This window comes from Nicotiana sylvestris, chromosome 8 (genome assembly GCF_000393655.2).
Source record: "Nicotiana sylvestris chromosome 8, ASM39365v2, whole genome shotgun sequence".
Classification (NCBI taxonomy): Eukaryota; Viridiplantae; Streptophyta; class Magnoliopsida; order Solanales; family Solanaceae; genus Nicotiana; species Nicotiana sylvestris.
In genome coordinates this window covers 212,311,394-212,325,559 of record NC_091064.1, presented here as the reverse complement: position 1 = coordinate 212,325,559, position 14,166 = coordinate 212,311,394, and the positions used below count along the sequence as shown (strand labels likewise).

The 14,166-nt window shown below is 35.5% G+C and overlaps 1 protein-coding gene across 1 annotated transcript; it reads right to left on the bottom strand.

The window, feature by feature from the left end:
• Positions 1-3,027: 3,027 nt before the first annotated feature.
• Positions 3,028-8,211, bottom strand: LOC104219797 (protein IQ-DOMAIN 22). The gene is made up of 4 exons (XM_070153235.1): positions 7,507-8,211; positions 4,625-4,825; positions 3,963-4,040; positions 3,028-3,879 (listed from the first exon to the last, which is right to left on the bottom strand). The coding sequence occupies exons 1-4, from the start codon at positions 8,020-8,022 to the stop codon at positions 3,154-3,156; spliced, it is 1,521 nt and encodes a 506-aa protein (XP_070009336.1). The 5' UTR covers positions 8,023-8,211; the 3' UTR covers positions 3,028-3,153.
• Positions 8,212-14,166: the final 5,955 nt, after the last annotated feature.

Genomic DNA, 14,166 nt, shown 5'->3' with positions numbered 1-14,166 from the left:
AGCAATTTTAATATAAAAAATTAAACTTTCATATTAAATGCAAACGGGAAGAAGAATTAAATTTAATTTCTTACTAAAATTAATATAAAAATACTAATTATTACAATTATTTGTAGATTTATGATATATAATAAAAGAACTTCTCTATTTAACCATTGAACTAATTCAACACCATCCATTTAGAAAATTAATACAATAATATTCGTATTATAGATAAACACAAATTGAAAAAAAATATTATAGAAAAAAACTAATGTATAAAAAGGAGCACAGGTATAATGTGAATATGTGATTATATCCATACTTGCAATTTATTTGATAAAATTAAGTAAAAAATAATACTTATTACTAAATTTAAATATCGAAATAATTTGGGAAAGCCATACAAGATAAAGTCACGTTAAATTTTAAGAGTAATAAAAAATTATATTCATTATATTATATTAAATTGGTAATTTATTAAAAATCCATATGTCAATTTAATAATACTAAGTAATGGACAATACAATTAGATAAGCAAGGAACAAAAAAAAATATAAATTTGTAGGAAAATATAAAAATATAAGACTTATCATCAGAATTATGATGAGAAAAATCATACATATAAACATAACTAAAATCGTAATAAGCATATAGTCTTAAAGGACAAATACTAGAGAGAGAAAAATTCAAGCGAATAGCGTAAAAATATATACTAATTAAATTTTTTATGTAGGAAATTTTAGTTAATAAATAGAACTCATAATTTTACAGGATTAATATTTTGTCAAATTATCCGTGCATTACGCGTGTTGTAACACTAGGGTTAAAGAAATACAGACAGGGTTCTTCATATGCTATTTGTACAGACAGGGTTCTTCATCACTAACCTAAAGTTAGTCAATAAACAATACTAGAATTCAACAAGGTAATAATAAAGACAAGAACGAAGAATTATATAGTAGTAGAATTTTTTTAAGACGTGTGAGTATGACTTTTTAGCTGCCACACAACCACTGCATTATGATAGTGTTGTCCATTCAACTATTCACCATTGTTATTGCAATTTAAAAGTCAAATGGACATCTTTGTCTACAATAGAATACAAATAGAGTATTTAATATGTGAAGATTATGTTCCCTATTGATGTTCTTTACAAGCAATAATTTGAGCCTATACATCTAAAAGACATTAAAGACCTTAGTTACTAAAATTCAACTCAAGTGTCAAATCTAGATCATCCAATGCTCTAAGTACAGAAAACTTCAAAATTTTAAAATTCATAGTGATTGGTTGACGAAATAAAAGTGGACATTTAATTTACTACTAAGAGAGGCTGAAAAGCCATGATAATTGATTGGTTCATGGTTCTTTTACGACACAGAATTAAGAGCATAGGAGCGTAAGCATACCGGCAAATGAACATTTTATCTGTCCGACATTAACTACAACAAGGACTTTCTCCTACTTTCTGTTTTACCCATGAGCGTGACAGAAACAAAGACCAACTTAATGCAAAAGAATATATATAAGTTATGTTGGCGGATTTTGCACTATCATTATAATTTAACTGGATATAGCTGATTACAATGACGAAGCTAGAAATATTTTCAAGAATGTTTAAACTTGAAAGAAGTGGAAAGATTTTTCGCACAAAGGATGTTTAATATAAGTTATATACCTCTAAAATCTAATATTTTACCAATATATCCAGTATAATTTTTCGACGAAGGGTGATCAATTGACCATCCTTAGGACAATATAACTTCGCCCCTAGCTAATTGTTATGATATCCGATTATTGTGAGAAGTTATCTATTGTTGTAGGTCAACTTAACTTGATGATATTAAAAATAGAAAAATTAACACAAATAATCGTCAATTTAGTCTCTTAAACTAAAAATAGCCGGCAAATGTATAGTACTATATAAAGCCAAAGTGAGGGCATAAAAGTTATATAAAACATAACAAAAAGTGTAATATGGCAGTCGTCGAGATTATTTAGAGAGCCAAAGCTGGAATTTCCACAATGCAGAGTGAAAATAGCAAGTCTTGATCAAGATTGAGAACATGTCTACGCCAAAATACGTCCACGGTCCCAAAAAACACCCTTTATCTCTTCAAAAGTTCAAATTGTTAATTATGTGGGCCCCACAAATCTGATGTTTTAAATTACAAATAAAGATCTTCCTGGGAAAGTGAAAGATATGCTTAAATAGGCTGGTGCCAGACTGCCAGTGTTGAATTCAGTTCATATTGGATGGTTGAATCATTCAAAAAAAAAAATACAAATATATTTTGTAAAGGGGGATTGAACGGCAGAGGGACTGATTTTTAAAGAAAAGTCATTTTGGTTTACACTAATTTATAATCAAGTAAAATGACAGCCTGGTGCACAAAGCACCCCAATTCCCATATTTACGCAGGATCAAGGGGAGAGTCGCACCCTAAGACTAATATAAATTGATAACACCCAAATTCATACAAGCAACCAAGAAAATATAGTTAGAGCTATAACTAGGGCTGTCAAATTTGGCCCAAGCCCAAATGACCCGCCCAACCCGTCCAAGGTTGGGTTGGTTATTGACCCGCTCATATATTGAACTTAGCCCATCTTGACCCAACTCATCTCAACCCAATTAAAGTTGGGCTAATTTTTAGCCATCCATGAACAAGTTTGTCAAAATATCTTAGAAATAATTTTATTTTTGTTTAATATTTTAAATATGACCATAACAAAAGCAAAAAAGCCTTATTTAGAAATTACACAATTTATAAGAAAATAACACATATTAATTAAAGTTTAATAAGAGTTGGACGGGTTAGGTTATGACCCGAATTTTAACCCATTTTGACCCAACTCATCTTAGCCCAAGTAACTTTTGGGCGGGTCATTTAACCCGCCCAATTATTGACTCAACCCATTTTAACCCGCCCAAAATTGATCCAACCCGCCCATTTGACACCCCTAGCTATAACCAAGATATTGCATCTTTTTCCAATTAAGATTTAGAACTAAACATAAATTGCTGAATATTAGCACCCTGGCTCCAACAAGGAAAATGCCTATGGTAAGACATTAGGATATTTCAAAATTAATTAGCTACATAAGTTAGCATAATCAGAGTTGATGAACAATTATAGAATTAAACTGAAAACTTCAACTACAATTAGCTTAATATCTGTGCCGAAGACCACCACTGAATCCAGATGGATCTGCCCTAATAACAGGCATTCCAAGCCGGTCCAATCGACCAGAACCAGGATAAGCTTTACCAGTGAAGCTAGCATAAAAGGAACCCTTTTGTGAGTTGGTTCTTGACTCACTGTACCCGTGAATCGAGTACCTTTTTATTGAGCTTGATCTCTCGTAATGTGGCCTTTGTTTTGGTGCACTCATTGAACGTACCTTAGCCTTGGCTGACTCGGTGTAAGACATGTAGTTAGGATGATCAGAGTAACCACTCAAGCAGCTTCTTGAACCGTCGCTCTTAGTTGGAGTAAATGGTCCTCTCTTTGAACTACCGCCTTTTGAAGAAGCCGAGTAAAACTGAGGGCTATTATCAGCAGTGCAGAAGCAGGCTTCCTCGATTTCTTCATTGAACTTCAACGGGCTCAGGGGTTGATTTCCACAGGACGATGGACTGGGAACTGTTTGATGAGCTGTTGATTCCTTTGATGTTGTTAAGCTATAGCTGTATTGGTCAGAATTCAAGCTAAGATGCGAAGAGTGAAAGAGGTTCCTTTGTTTAGGGGTGGCATATGGTTTCCCAGTATCTATTTCGAGGATCTTGTCACTTTTTTCATCATCGAACGAATTGGTTCTTGCAGAAGATCCTTGGGGTCTAATTCGTGCCTTTTCCGAATCAATAACCTTCCAATTTGATTTCGAGGTGTTCCTCTGCAATATTTTTACTTGACGTTAAGTCGTGATAATAGAAATTGTTGCTGCATTTACCAAAACATAAAATACTCGGCCAATACCTTGAGCATAAATGTTTCGTCGTGCTTCATGCTCCTTGCTCGGACAACATGCTCGAATTTCTCAGGAGTTGTAGGACCCTACAAGTAATCGACACGTTTGGTCAACCATAGGTATATCAGGGCAAAGTAACACAGGTTAGGACAAGATACACTGTTAAGGAAAAATTACTTGTGTAATTATAAACTATGTTGCTCGGACTCTTCAAAAGTGTTGTCGCACCCGTGTCGGATCCTCCAAAAATGCACTAAATTTGGAGGATCCGACACGCACCCAACAACATTTTTGAAGAGTCTGAGTAATATAGATTATAAACATTATCACAATTAACTAATTTTGAAAATAAAAAATATCCCCACATGAAATGCTTAGAAATTTCACCAATATGTCAACGAATGTTAGTGTCACATGACTTGCTTATCCACTTTCCAAAAAAGAGTGGCTTCTATATCAGGAAAAAAGGAGTGCCATCTTTTTACAATAGATGAGAAAAAGGTGTGGGGACTGCAGTTGGATGCTTTAAGTATGAAGAATAGTCTTTATCAAAGTATAACTTCTACTATTAAAGACTGTAACTTTACTACTTTAGCATAGGAGGTTTTAAGAAAATAAGAATACTCCTCAAATTTAAACAATTGGATGGAAGGAAAATCTTTTCACTTACACCATGAAGAAACTGAACAGACTTGGTGCTCGAATGAGGGGATCCCGAGACCTGATATCGCCCAGCACGAGCTCTCGACTGAGCTCTGATCATAGCTTGCATTTGCCGTAGATAATCAGCAGTTTGTTGTCTCACAATGTGACCTCTCACCAATGCCTGAAGCTTCACAAGCCCCTTCAACGCTCGTAAAGCTCTCCTCGACTTCAAATTACATACAAAAAAAATTAACTTCGTAAACTAGTACCGTTACGTGTAACTAATTGGCAATCGAAAGGTATAACAGCGACAAGACCTACTGTCAGGTGACATTAAATTCAGGTTGTACCAAACAAAACAACTTAATATCAATATCAAATGAACTAGTTCTAGATAATGTTTTATGGCATGGGCCATAGCACAGAAATGCATGAAAATTTTCAAAGGTGATGGCGCCTTAAAACTTCATTTTCACACCCCGTAAGTCTTCCTCTAAAGTGAAGTCTGACATTTCAGAAGATTTAAGACATATGACTATTCACCAAACCTTCTAATTACTTCGTTCCAATTTATGTGAACCTGTTTGACTTGACACGAAGTTTAAAAAAAATAAAGGCTTTTGGAATTTGTGGTCCTAAACAAGTCAAAATAGGCCCAGAGTATTTGTGTGGTTATAAAAACTTCTCATTAAGGGTAGAATGGTAAGTTTAAGCTAAATTATTTCCAAATTTAGAAATGGGTCATTCTTTTTGAAACGGATCAAAAAGAAAATAGGTTCACTAGAACGGAAGGAGTAATAAACAAAGGAAAAGTAACCATAAAAGCTTCTGACTTCAACTCTCTAAAGCCAAACCAATTGTAACTACAGAAAAGTTATCTTCTAGTTTTCCTCTATATATAATCCTCTTGGAAATGGAGGGAACAAAATAACTAGCAAAAAAATTCAGCTCCTCGAAAAATTTAAAAATATATTTGTTTCTCATAATATTGGATTATCAACTAATTAACCAAGTGGTCCACAACAACAGCTCAACTTTCATAATGCTATTAACCCTTTGCCTCAGGGCACAGAAATTATGATGTTGAACTATACTGACATAAGTTACCTAACACTTACCCTATTAATTGAGCGATATTAATACTAAGAACTTCTCATTGCCTAACAAAGTTGGAGAAAATTTCAGTTGCCTAACAAGGGGCTAAAAATATCCAAAAATGGAAAGCAAATAAAAGAACAAGGATTAAAACTTACCAAAACAAAGCATGTTTATTAATGACTCAACAATACATATGCATAGTGCCATCAAGAGAAATTCTCTTTTTTACAATGATAACCAAGAGAGTTGTTGACATTCTTTGAGTCGAGGGTCTTTCGAAAACAGTCTTTCTATCTCCACAAGGTGTAAGGTTTGCATCACATGCGGAGCAAGAATTTAAAGTTAGTGGGTTCAGGATTCTACTCCATTTATGTTACTTGGTTCTAAATTAACAGTTTATACATATTCAATGAATTTTTAAGACAAATACATAATTTGGACCAAAGTTATAAGGTTCGGCTGAACCCGCAAGCCCTACGCTAGCTCCGTCCTTAGTTTGCATACACTTTATCCTCTCCAGACCCCACAATATGAAATTACTCTGGGTATGTTATTGTGTTAACCAAGAGAGTCATTAACATACAATTCGGAGTTGGTGGATAATGAACTCGTCCATCTACCCTTGTGTGCTTAAATCACATGCTTTTGTAAGCATGACTCAAACTCTAACATGACACTTATCCATACATTAAGTTTTCCACTTTTACCACTAGACCAAAGTTGGGATGAACTTCGCACTAATTTTCCTATTCTAATTCTACATTTTACCTTTTGATTTTATTATTTAATCTAGTTCACATTTTCCATCATATAACAAACAAAAGAGTACTACATTACCAAATACATGCAACATTAACATCATAAAACAGTGCCTGTGACCTTAGCTGCTGGCTGTAACAGTAAACACCACAGTTGCACTAACGTACAAAAATATGATCAAAGTAAAAGAAAGAAAAGAAACAAGAGACAGACAGACTAGGAAACTACCCATCTTGGACTACACAAATTTGTTTCATTAAATTTTTGCAAAAAAGTACACTTTAGCCCATTCCTTAAATTAAATGAATCTAGAAAACTACAACCTAACCACACTATTTCCATTTTTAGATTTTCAGGTCCACACGGTTCATACTTTCTCCCCTCATCATGTTCTAACTCATAACCCACCCACCCCCCTAACCCCCCATCCCTACCCCACAAAACAAAAAGATTCCCTTTTTTAAAAGGAAAAAATATGCATAATAGAACACTGGAAACTACAATATATTGGTTACTGTTTAAGCTACGTCTGTCTGTTTATAACGGAATGACACATCAAAAGAGGACATCGGAAAACAACATTTGCTATACAACAGAACCTTCGGCACCCACAACTACGTCTTTACTCATAAAAAATTAATGAAGAACTTTTACGGTATTAGTTTATTCAAAAATTTATACTATTTGCATTAACTAGTAACCTTGAAAAATAAGGCATCTCCAACATGTTAAAAGAAATTTTTTAGAGCTTAAGCTATATGTACTTAGAGCTTAAAATTATTTGCAATATCAAATCATTTATAAGATAATTATCAAGAAAACTATATGCAATGATAGTGTTAATAACACTGATGTAAATGATTTATAGTACATTTTTTATATGATATAGTATAATTTAAATCTATTTAAATAAAAACTAACCTATTATCATATGCTAAACTACAATGACAATAATATAAAAAATTGTACACCGTTCATGTATTAACTTAAATTTATCTTTTTAAATTATTATTGTATAAAAGTTAAACCAATCATATTATAATGACTAACCAGATAAGCACGGAAATGTGATTGTATGACGACGGCGGCCCAATCTTCACGGTTGCCGGAGACTGCGACACTTCTGTTAACAACCGCCGCAGAGGAGGCGGAGGAAGAGCTGACAGCAACACCATTCCACGCCATCACAGCAGCACCAGCACCACAAGTACTGTTACTCGCAGCAGTACCTCTGCCGCTACTAGTGAGTTTCACAACCGCAGCGGCAGCTTGAGCGGCGGCGATAGCAGCTTCCGCCACAACAGCGGTTGCTTCCGCCACCGCAATCGCACGCTTAGTCGGATCAACACTGCCAATGGCGTCGGTTGAGACACCATAATTCGATTTATTATCAGCAGGTTTAATAAAAGAAGAATCTTTTTCTCTGTAAGATTTAACAAAGCTCCATTTTTTCTTAGTGGGTTTAGTTGGGTTTGGATTTGGATTAATTTGATTAGAAGAAGAAGATGATGGGTCGGTTTTTTTAAGGCCAAGAAGCCCTCTAAACCATTTGGATGCTTTGCCCATTTAGTTAAAATAAAAGTTTTGGGATTAAAAAGAACATTTTTTGTCTTCTTTTTGTTGCAGAGAAATGGAGGTGAAGAGAGTGAGTGAAAGGAGTGAGAGGGAAGGAGGGAGACGTGGGAGAAGATGCGAGATTTGTGAGAAATAGAATAGGGGGAGAAGTCAAAAATAATGTGCTGAGGACTGTGTACTTGTTCTACTTGGGATTAGAAACTGTGTTTATTTATTGTGAATAATGGAAGTAATATTTACTCCAATGCTGGGGACTGTATGGGTGAAATGACCAAATCGCCCTAGCCAAACTACTCCCTGCCCAATTAAACTGTGACAACAACAACAAAAACAAAAACAACTATCCCACCTCGTGAAGGTAGAAATTCAATAGACCAATAAAAATCTAAAAAGTTCTAATAAAAACTCCTAGAGTAATAATCTGCATTTTTTTTTTATATATACGTAAGGGACGAGGAAGAAAAAATTGGAGAGAGAATTATAAGGAAGAAATCAAACTTTTACAAACACAATAAAAATTTAACTGACTTACCAACTAGATTATTAGAAAATCTCTTACAATCGACTTATGAAATGTGTCATTTATTGAATATAAAAAAGATAGGTATACGTGTAATGTAACTCGCCATGGGAAGTTGAAGACGTGGGTTAGAGCGAGAAACTCTAGCCTCTCTCTAAAAACAAATTTCATCTTCTTCTTCCCCAAAACCTAAAATATGCTCCTCAATACTCCCCATGCTCACCCACTCAATGACCTAAACAACATGGAAACTTCATCAAACAACATGAACGGAGATACCACATCTCCAACTAACATGAGCCTCAACTCTACCCATCCAAATATGTCTCAGACAAGCATGAACCCTAATACCACCCAAACATAACCACCGAAAACTGGGCAATACCACAAAGAAAAACCATCATTCCTAAGCATACTAAACAACAGCCCTACTTTCAGCAACCTTTCAAACAACATATGTGTCCAAAATGACATAAACATGGACCTGTTAACCACGGATGAAACTGAAAATCCTTTCCTCGAATAAGAGGAGGATATCTTCATTCCCATAACCTCTGAAGATAAAGAGAAATTATATAGGAACTGTGAAATAGCCCTTATAGTTAAGGTCTTTGGGAAAAGAGTTGGGTACCAATTCCTTCAACGCAAGCTTCAAGCGATTTGGAAGCCAAACGAAACTATTTCCCTTATCGACCTAGGATACGGCTACTATCTTATAAAATTTAACAAACAAGAAAATTACAATAAAGCTCTTCACAAGGGTTCTTGGAGCAGGGAATGTTGATTTCCGAAGAGCCTTTAGATCCATGCTTGATTATCACAAACCTAGTGTGGTTGCACTACTAGAAATAAGATTATCTGATCATCATGTCATCATGGAGGATTTTGGATTTTTAGGTCTAGCACAGGTTGCGGCACAAGGAAACTCGGGAGGAATGGCACTAATGTGGAACAATGATGAAGTCAACGTGGACCAAATAGGGGAAACAGATCAAGAAATCCATGCTATGGTAAAGGTAAATATTCTTCCTAAAACTTGGTTATGCTCAACTATTTATGCTAGTAGCTTATTAGAGGAAAGAATTACTCTTTGGAATAACCTAAAAACAGTTGCTAGCAACTATAAAGGACCCTGGTTAGTGTTAGGAGATTTTAATGAGGTCACTAGAGCAAGCGAGAAATTTGGAGGCCTCCCTGTCAATAACAATAGAATTTCTAAGTTTATTAGTTGCCTTAATACTTGTAAATTAATAGACCCTAGGTTTTAAAGGCCCAAAATTTACCTGGTTAAATAAGAGGAAAAAGAATAAAAATGCTTTCATTATGGAGAGACTTGACAGATTTGTAGCCAACAGTGAATGGATCAGTATGCTTCCTGAAGCTTGTGTAAAACATCTCATAAGAACTCATTCTGACCACTGTCCCATACATCTTGACCTTATCAAAGGACCTAGCCGTAGCAATAATATATTTTGACTAGAAACCATGTGGTTATCCCATCCCACTTTTAAGGGATTAGTAATGGACTGCTGGACAAATCAGCTTAATATATCAACTGCTATTAACAACTTCACTAACAAAGCCACTGCCTGGAATAAGGATACTTTTGGAAATATCTTTAAAAACGAACGAAATCCAAGCTAGACTAGAAGGTATTCAAAAATCTCCAAATTACACAACTAGCGCCTTCTTGTCTAACTTAGAAAATGAACTACGAGAAGAATTACAAAAAGTCCTCAAACTGGAAGAGGAATTCTAGAAACTGAAATCTAGAATCCAGTGGATCAAGATGGTGATGTCAATACAAAAATTTTCCATCTCACAACCCCGCAAAGAAGAAGGAAAAATAGGATTTTTAGTATTAGAGATGAGGCTGGTAATTGGTTCCACAACCCAAAGAAACTTACCCATATCATAACAAATTTCTATAAAAATCTATATACCACTAATCATACTTCCTCCCAAAAAATACTTATATACACGCCTTCCCTATCCTTAATTACCCCAACTGACCATTTTCCCCTCACCAGAGAGCCTGATGAGGAGGAAGTAAAGAATGCCCTTTTCTCTTTTAAACCACTAAAGGCACCTGGACCGGACGGTATCCACCTTTTTTTCTACCAAAAATTATGGGGAATTACTAGCAACCTTCTGGTCAACTTCTGTAAAGAATCCTTCACAAAGAAAAAAATGACTGATGACATGAATAGTACCTACGTTTGTTTAATACCAAAGCATCAGAATGCTGAAACCTTAAGGCAATATAGACCCATTAGCCTCTATAATACTGCATATAAGGTCGTAACAAAAATTATTGTTAATAGAATAAAACCCTTGCTCAACAAAATTATCCATCCTTCTCAAACAAGCTTTATAAAAGGAAGGAGAGCCTCAGACAATGCCATAATAGTGCATGAAGTCCAGAATTGTTCAAAAATTCCAAAGGGAAGAAAGGGAAAATCATGATTAAAATTGATTTAGAAAAGGCTTTTGACAAACTAGAATGGTATTTCATTAGATTCTCCCTGAAATCCCTTAACTTCCCGGATGACCTAATTGAGCTAATTATGTCCTGTGTATCCTTCACATCCACCTCCATACTCATAAATGGTTCAAGCATAGAATTATTTATCCCGACTAGAGGCATTAGGCAAGGGGACCCCCTATCCCCGTACCTATTCATAATATGCATGGAAATGCTCTCTAGACTTATTGACCATAAAGTAGTATGGGACCCCATAACCCTGTCAAAAAAGGGACCCCAATTATCTCACATGTTCTTTGCTGACGACCTCATTCTTATGATGGAGGCCAATCAACAAAGTTGTGACTCCCTCATAGATACTCTGAATAAATTCTGTAAGTTCCCCGGCCAATCTATCAACTTCAGCAAATCTAGAATAATCTTTTCTAAGAACACCCACCTGGACAAACAATCTCTCTTCAGCAGGTGCCTAAACATGAAAATATCAAACTCAGTAGGTAAATACCTAGGTTTCCCCATGACAAACTAGAGGCTATCCAAAAAGGATTTCCAATTCATTATCGACAATCTAAACAACAGACTAAAAGGATGTAAAACCCACTTCCTAAACCTAAAAGGAAGAACCACCCTCATTAAAGCAACCCTTGCAGTCATTCCTAACCACAACATGCAAATTTTCATCCTACCAAGAGCTACCCAAAATAAGATAGATTCCATCCAACGTAATTTCCTATGGGGAAGTACGGAGGAAAAAAGAAAATGCCACTTACTTAAGTGGAACAAAGTCACTACTCCAAAAAGACAGGGAGGCCTAGGGCTTTCTAAAACCAGTTGTAAAAATGATGCCTTCAACACCAGTCTAGCCTGGAGATACTCTAACAACAAGGAAGCCTTATGGGTCCAAGTTCTTCACAATAAATATGATAGGAAAACCAACCACAACAACAGACCCACTCCCAATCCTTTGTCCTCGCACATCTGGAAAAACATCTGTAAAGGAAACAAGATTTGCCAAATAGGGAACAAATGGATTATAGGTAATGGGGAAAACATAACCTTTGGAACAGCCGATGGATAAACCACGGGAACACACTAAGGGATAGTATCCATGGGCTTTTCCAAAGAGGGGAAGAAGATATGAAGGTAAAATCCATCATTCAGGATGGTTACTTCAACCTCTCAAAATTATCTTTCGAACTACCTGAAGATATAACCCTAAAAATCCATAGCACTTATATCCAACAATCCCAGTCAAGTAGGGATAAAATCAAATGGAAATCCCCAGGTTATAGCTCTTTCTCCATCAAGGCAGCCTATGATCTTATTACTCACCAGGATACTCAGATTGAAGAGAACAACCTCGACTTTAAGTGGATCTGGAAAAGTAACACCCTGAACAAACTAAAATACTTTATGTGGCTGCTCACCCTCAATAAACTCCCAACAACCACCTTTCTAGCAAAACATAATACCTGCGCATCTGACATCTGCACCACATGTGGAACTGAAAAGGAGGACATAAAATACATGCTCTTCTATTGCACCCACTCAAAAGAAATTTGGAGGCAATGTCACATAAAATACAACTACCCACCTTCGGATAATGAACTCTCTACGTTTTACTGGCTAAAGCATCAACTAAACTCAAACAAGCGATATAATCAATACATCACTTGGCCTGTCTTCTTAACTTTCCTCCTATGGTACTTATGGACCACTAGAAATGAAAAGATATTTCAAAAAAGCAGCCCATATCCTAAAATTAGCAAAGTAATCAATAGTACCCAAGAATTTCTTTTTCTAATCAATTAGAGTCCTATCCGGACACCAAAAAGAACCATCCTTATTAAATGACAACCACCTGACATAGGAACCTTCAAACTAAACATAGATGGATCATGCCTAGGTAACCCAGGTAGGGGGTATAGGAGGGATTTTCAGAGATAGCAATGGAAACTGGATACTAGGATTCAATATGGGATTTGCCTACGCTACGAATATCCAAATGGAAGCCATGTCCCTATAAGGCTTAAAACTAGCCATCCAAAAGAGACTAACCCCTTTAGTCATTGAAACGGACTGCCAAGAACTTATCAACCTGATAAACAATGATAATTGCCTTTATCAAAATATTATTGATGATTGCAGGTTCCTTTTATCTGAGGCAGACACACCACCTTTGAAGCATGCATTCAGAGAAGCTAATTGAGTAGCGGACACCTTAGCCAAGAATGGATGCAGCTTGGACTCTTTTGCTAACTTAATGTTGTATTATTATCCGCCTGTATTTGCTATTTCAGTTTTTTATAGAGATGGAATAGGCACTGCGTGGCATAGACAAATCTCATGTTGTAATGACTACTAAGTTTTTATGTTCTAAATAAATGTCTTTATTTACCAAAAAAAAACTCGCCATTATTTCTTTTCATCTTTTCTTTAGCCGAGAGTTTATTGAAAATGATTTCTCTATCCTTCTAGGGTTGGGGGTAAGGCTGGGTACATATTATTTTTTCCATACCCCACTTGTAAAAATTCATCGTATTTGTGTTGTTGTTGTGCGCGTGTAGTGTAACTCATGGGTGGATCCAATAGTTATGGGTTCAATTGACCCATAATTTTTATCCTAGATATGGATTTTTAGTATAAAATTCATAAATAGCTAAGACTTTTGAGCCATGAATCCACAACTCAAACAAGGTGATGAGTTTTAGTGGTTGAAATCGAAATCTTTAGCCTATAAAATTAAAATTCTCGATCTGCCTCTGGTATAATTTTATAGGTTCCAACAGATAAACCTACCATTTTAATACCAACTCATTAAACCTAGAGTATAGGCACTAACCTCCACCTTAAGTTTTAAGTGACCTAACTGTATTGGAAAAAATTAAGTTCATGTACAGAATTAATTATGAGGCGACATGTCATGACACGTGGACCGGTAAAAGAATAATAGTTGGCAAAGAATAGTTGAAGAGGCACGAGCTTCAGTAGGAACAGGCAGAGACCCAAGGAAGTCACAAAGGATAGGTGTTCGAACCTATCCATATTCAAAAGTCGCATCAGAAGAGTGAACATAAATAGCAAAAAGGGTATAGATAAGTATTATTGGTAATTAATAGGCATTAATCAC

Coding starts and splice junctions, on each gene's coding strand:
- LOC104219797 (XM_070153235.1), bottom strand. CDS start 8,022: ATGGGCAAAGCATCCAAATGGTTTAGAGGGCTTCTTGGCCTTAAAAAA. Junction 4,826..7,506: donor CACATTTCCGTGCTTATCTG/GTTAGTCATTAT, acceptor TGTAATTTGAAG/TCGAGGAGAGCTTTACGAGC. Junction 4,041..4,624: donor CTGTTCAGTTTCTTCATGGT/GTAAGTGAAAAG, acceptor GATTACTTGTAG/GGTCCTACAACTCCTGAGAA.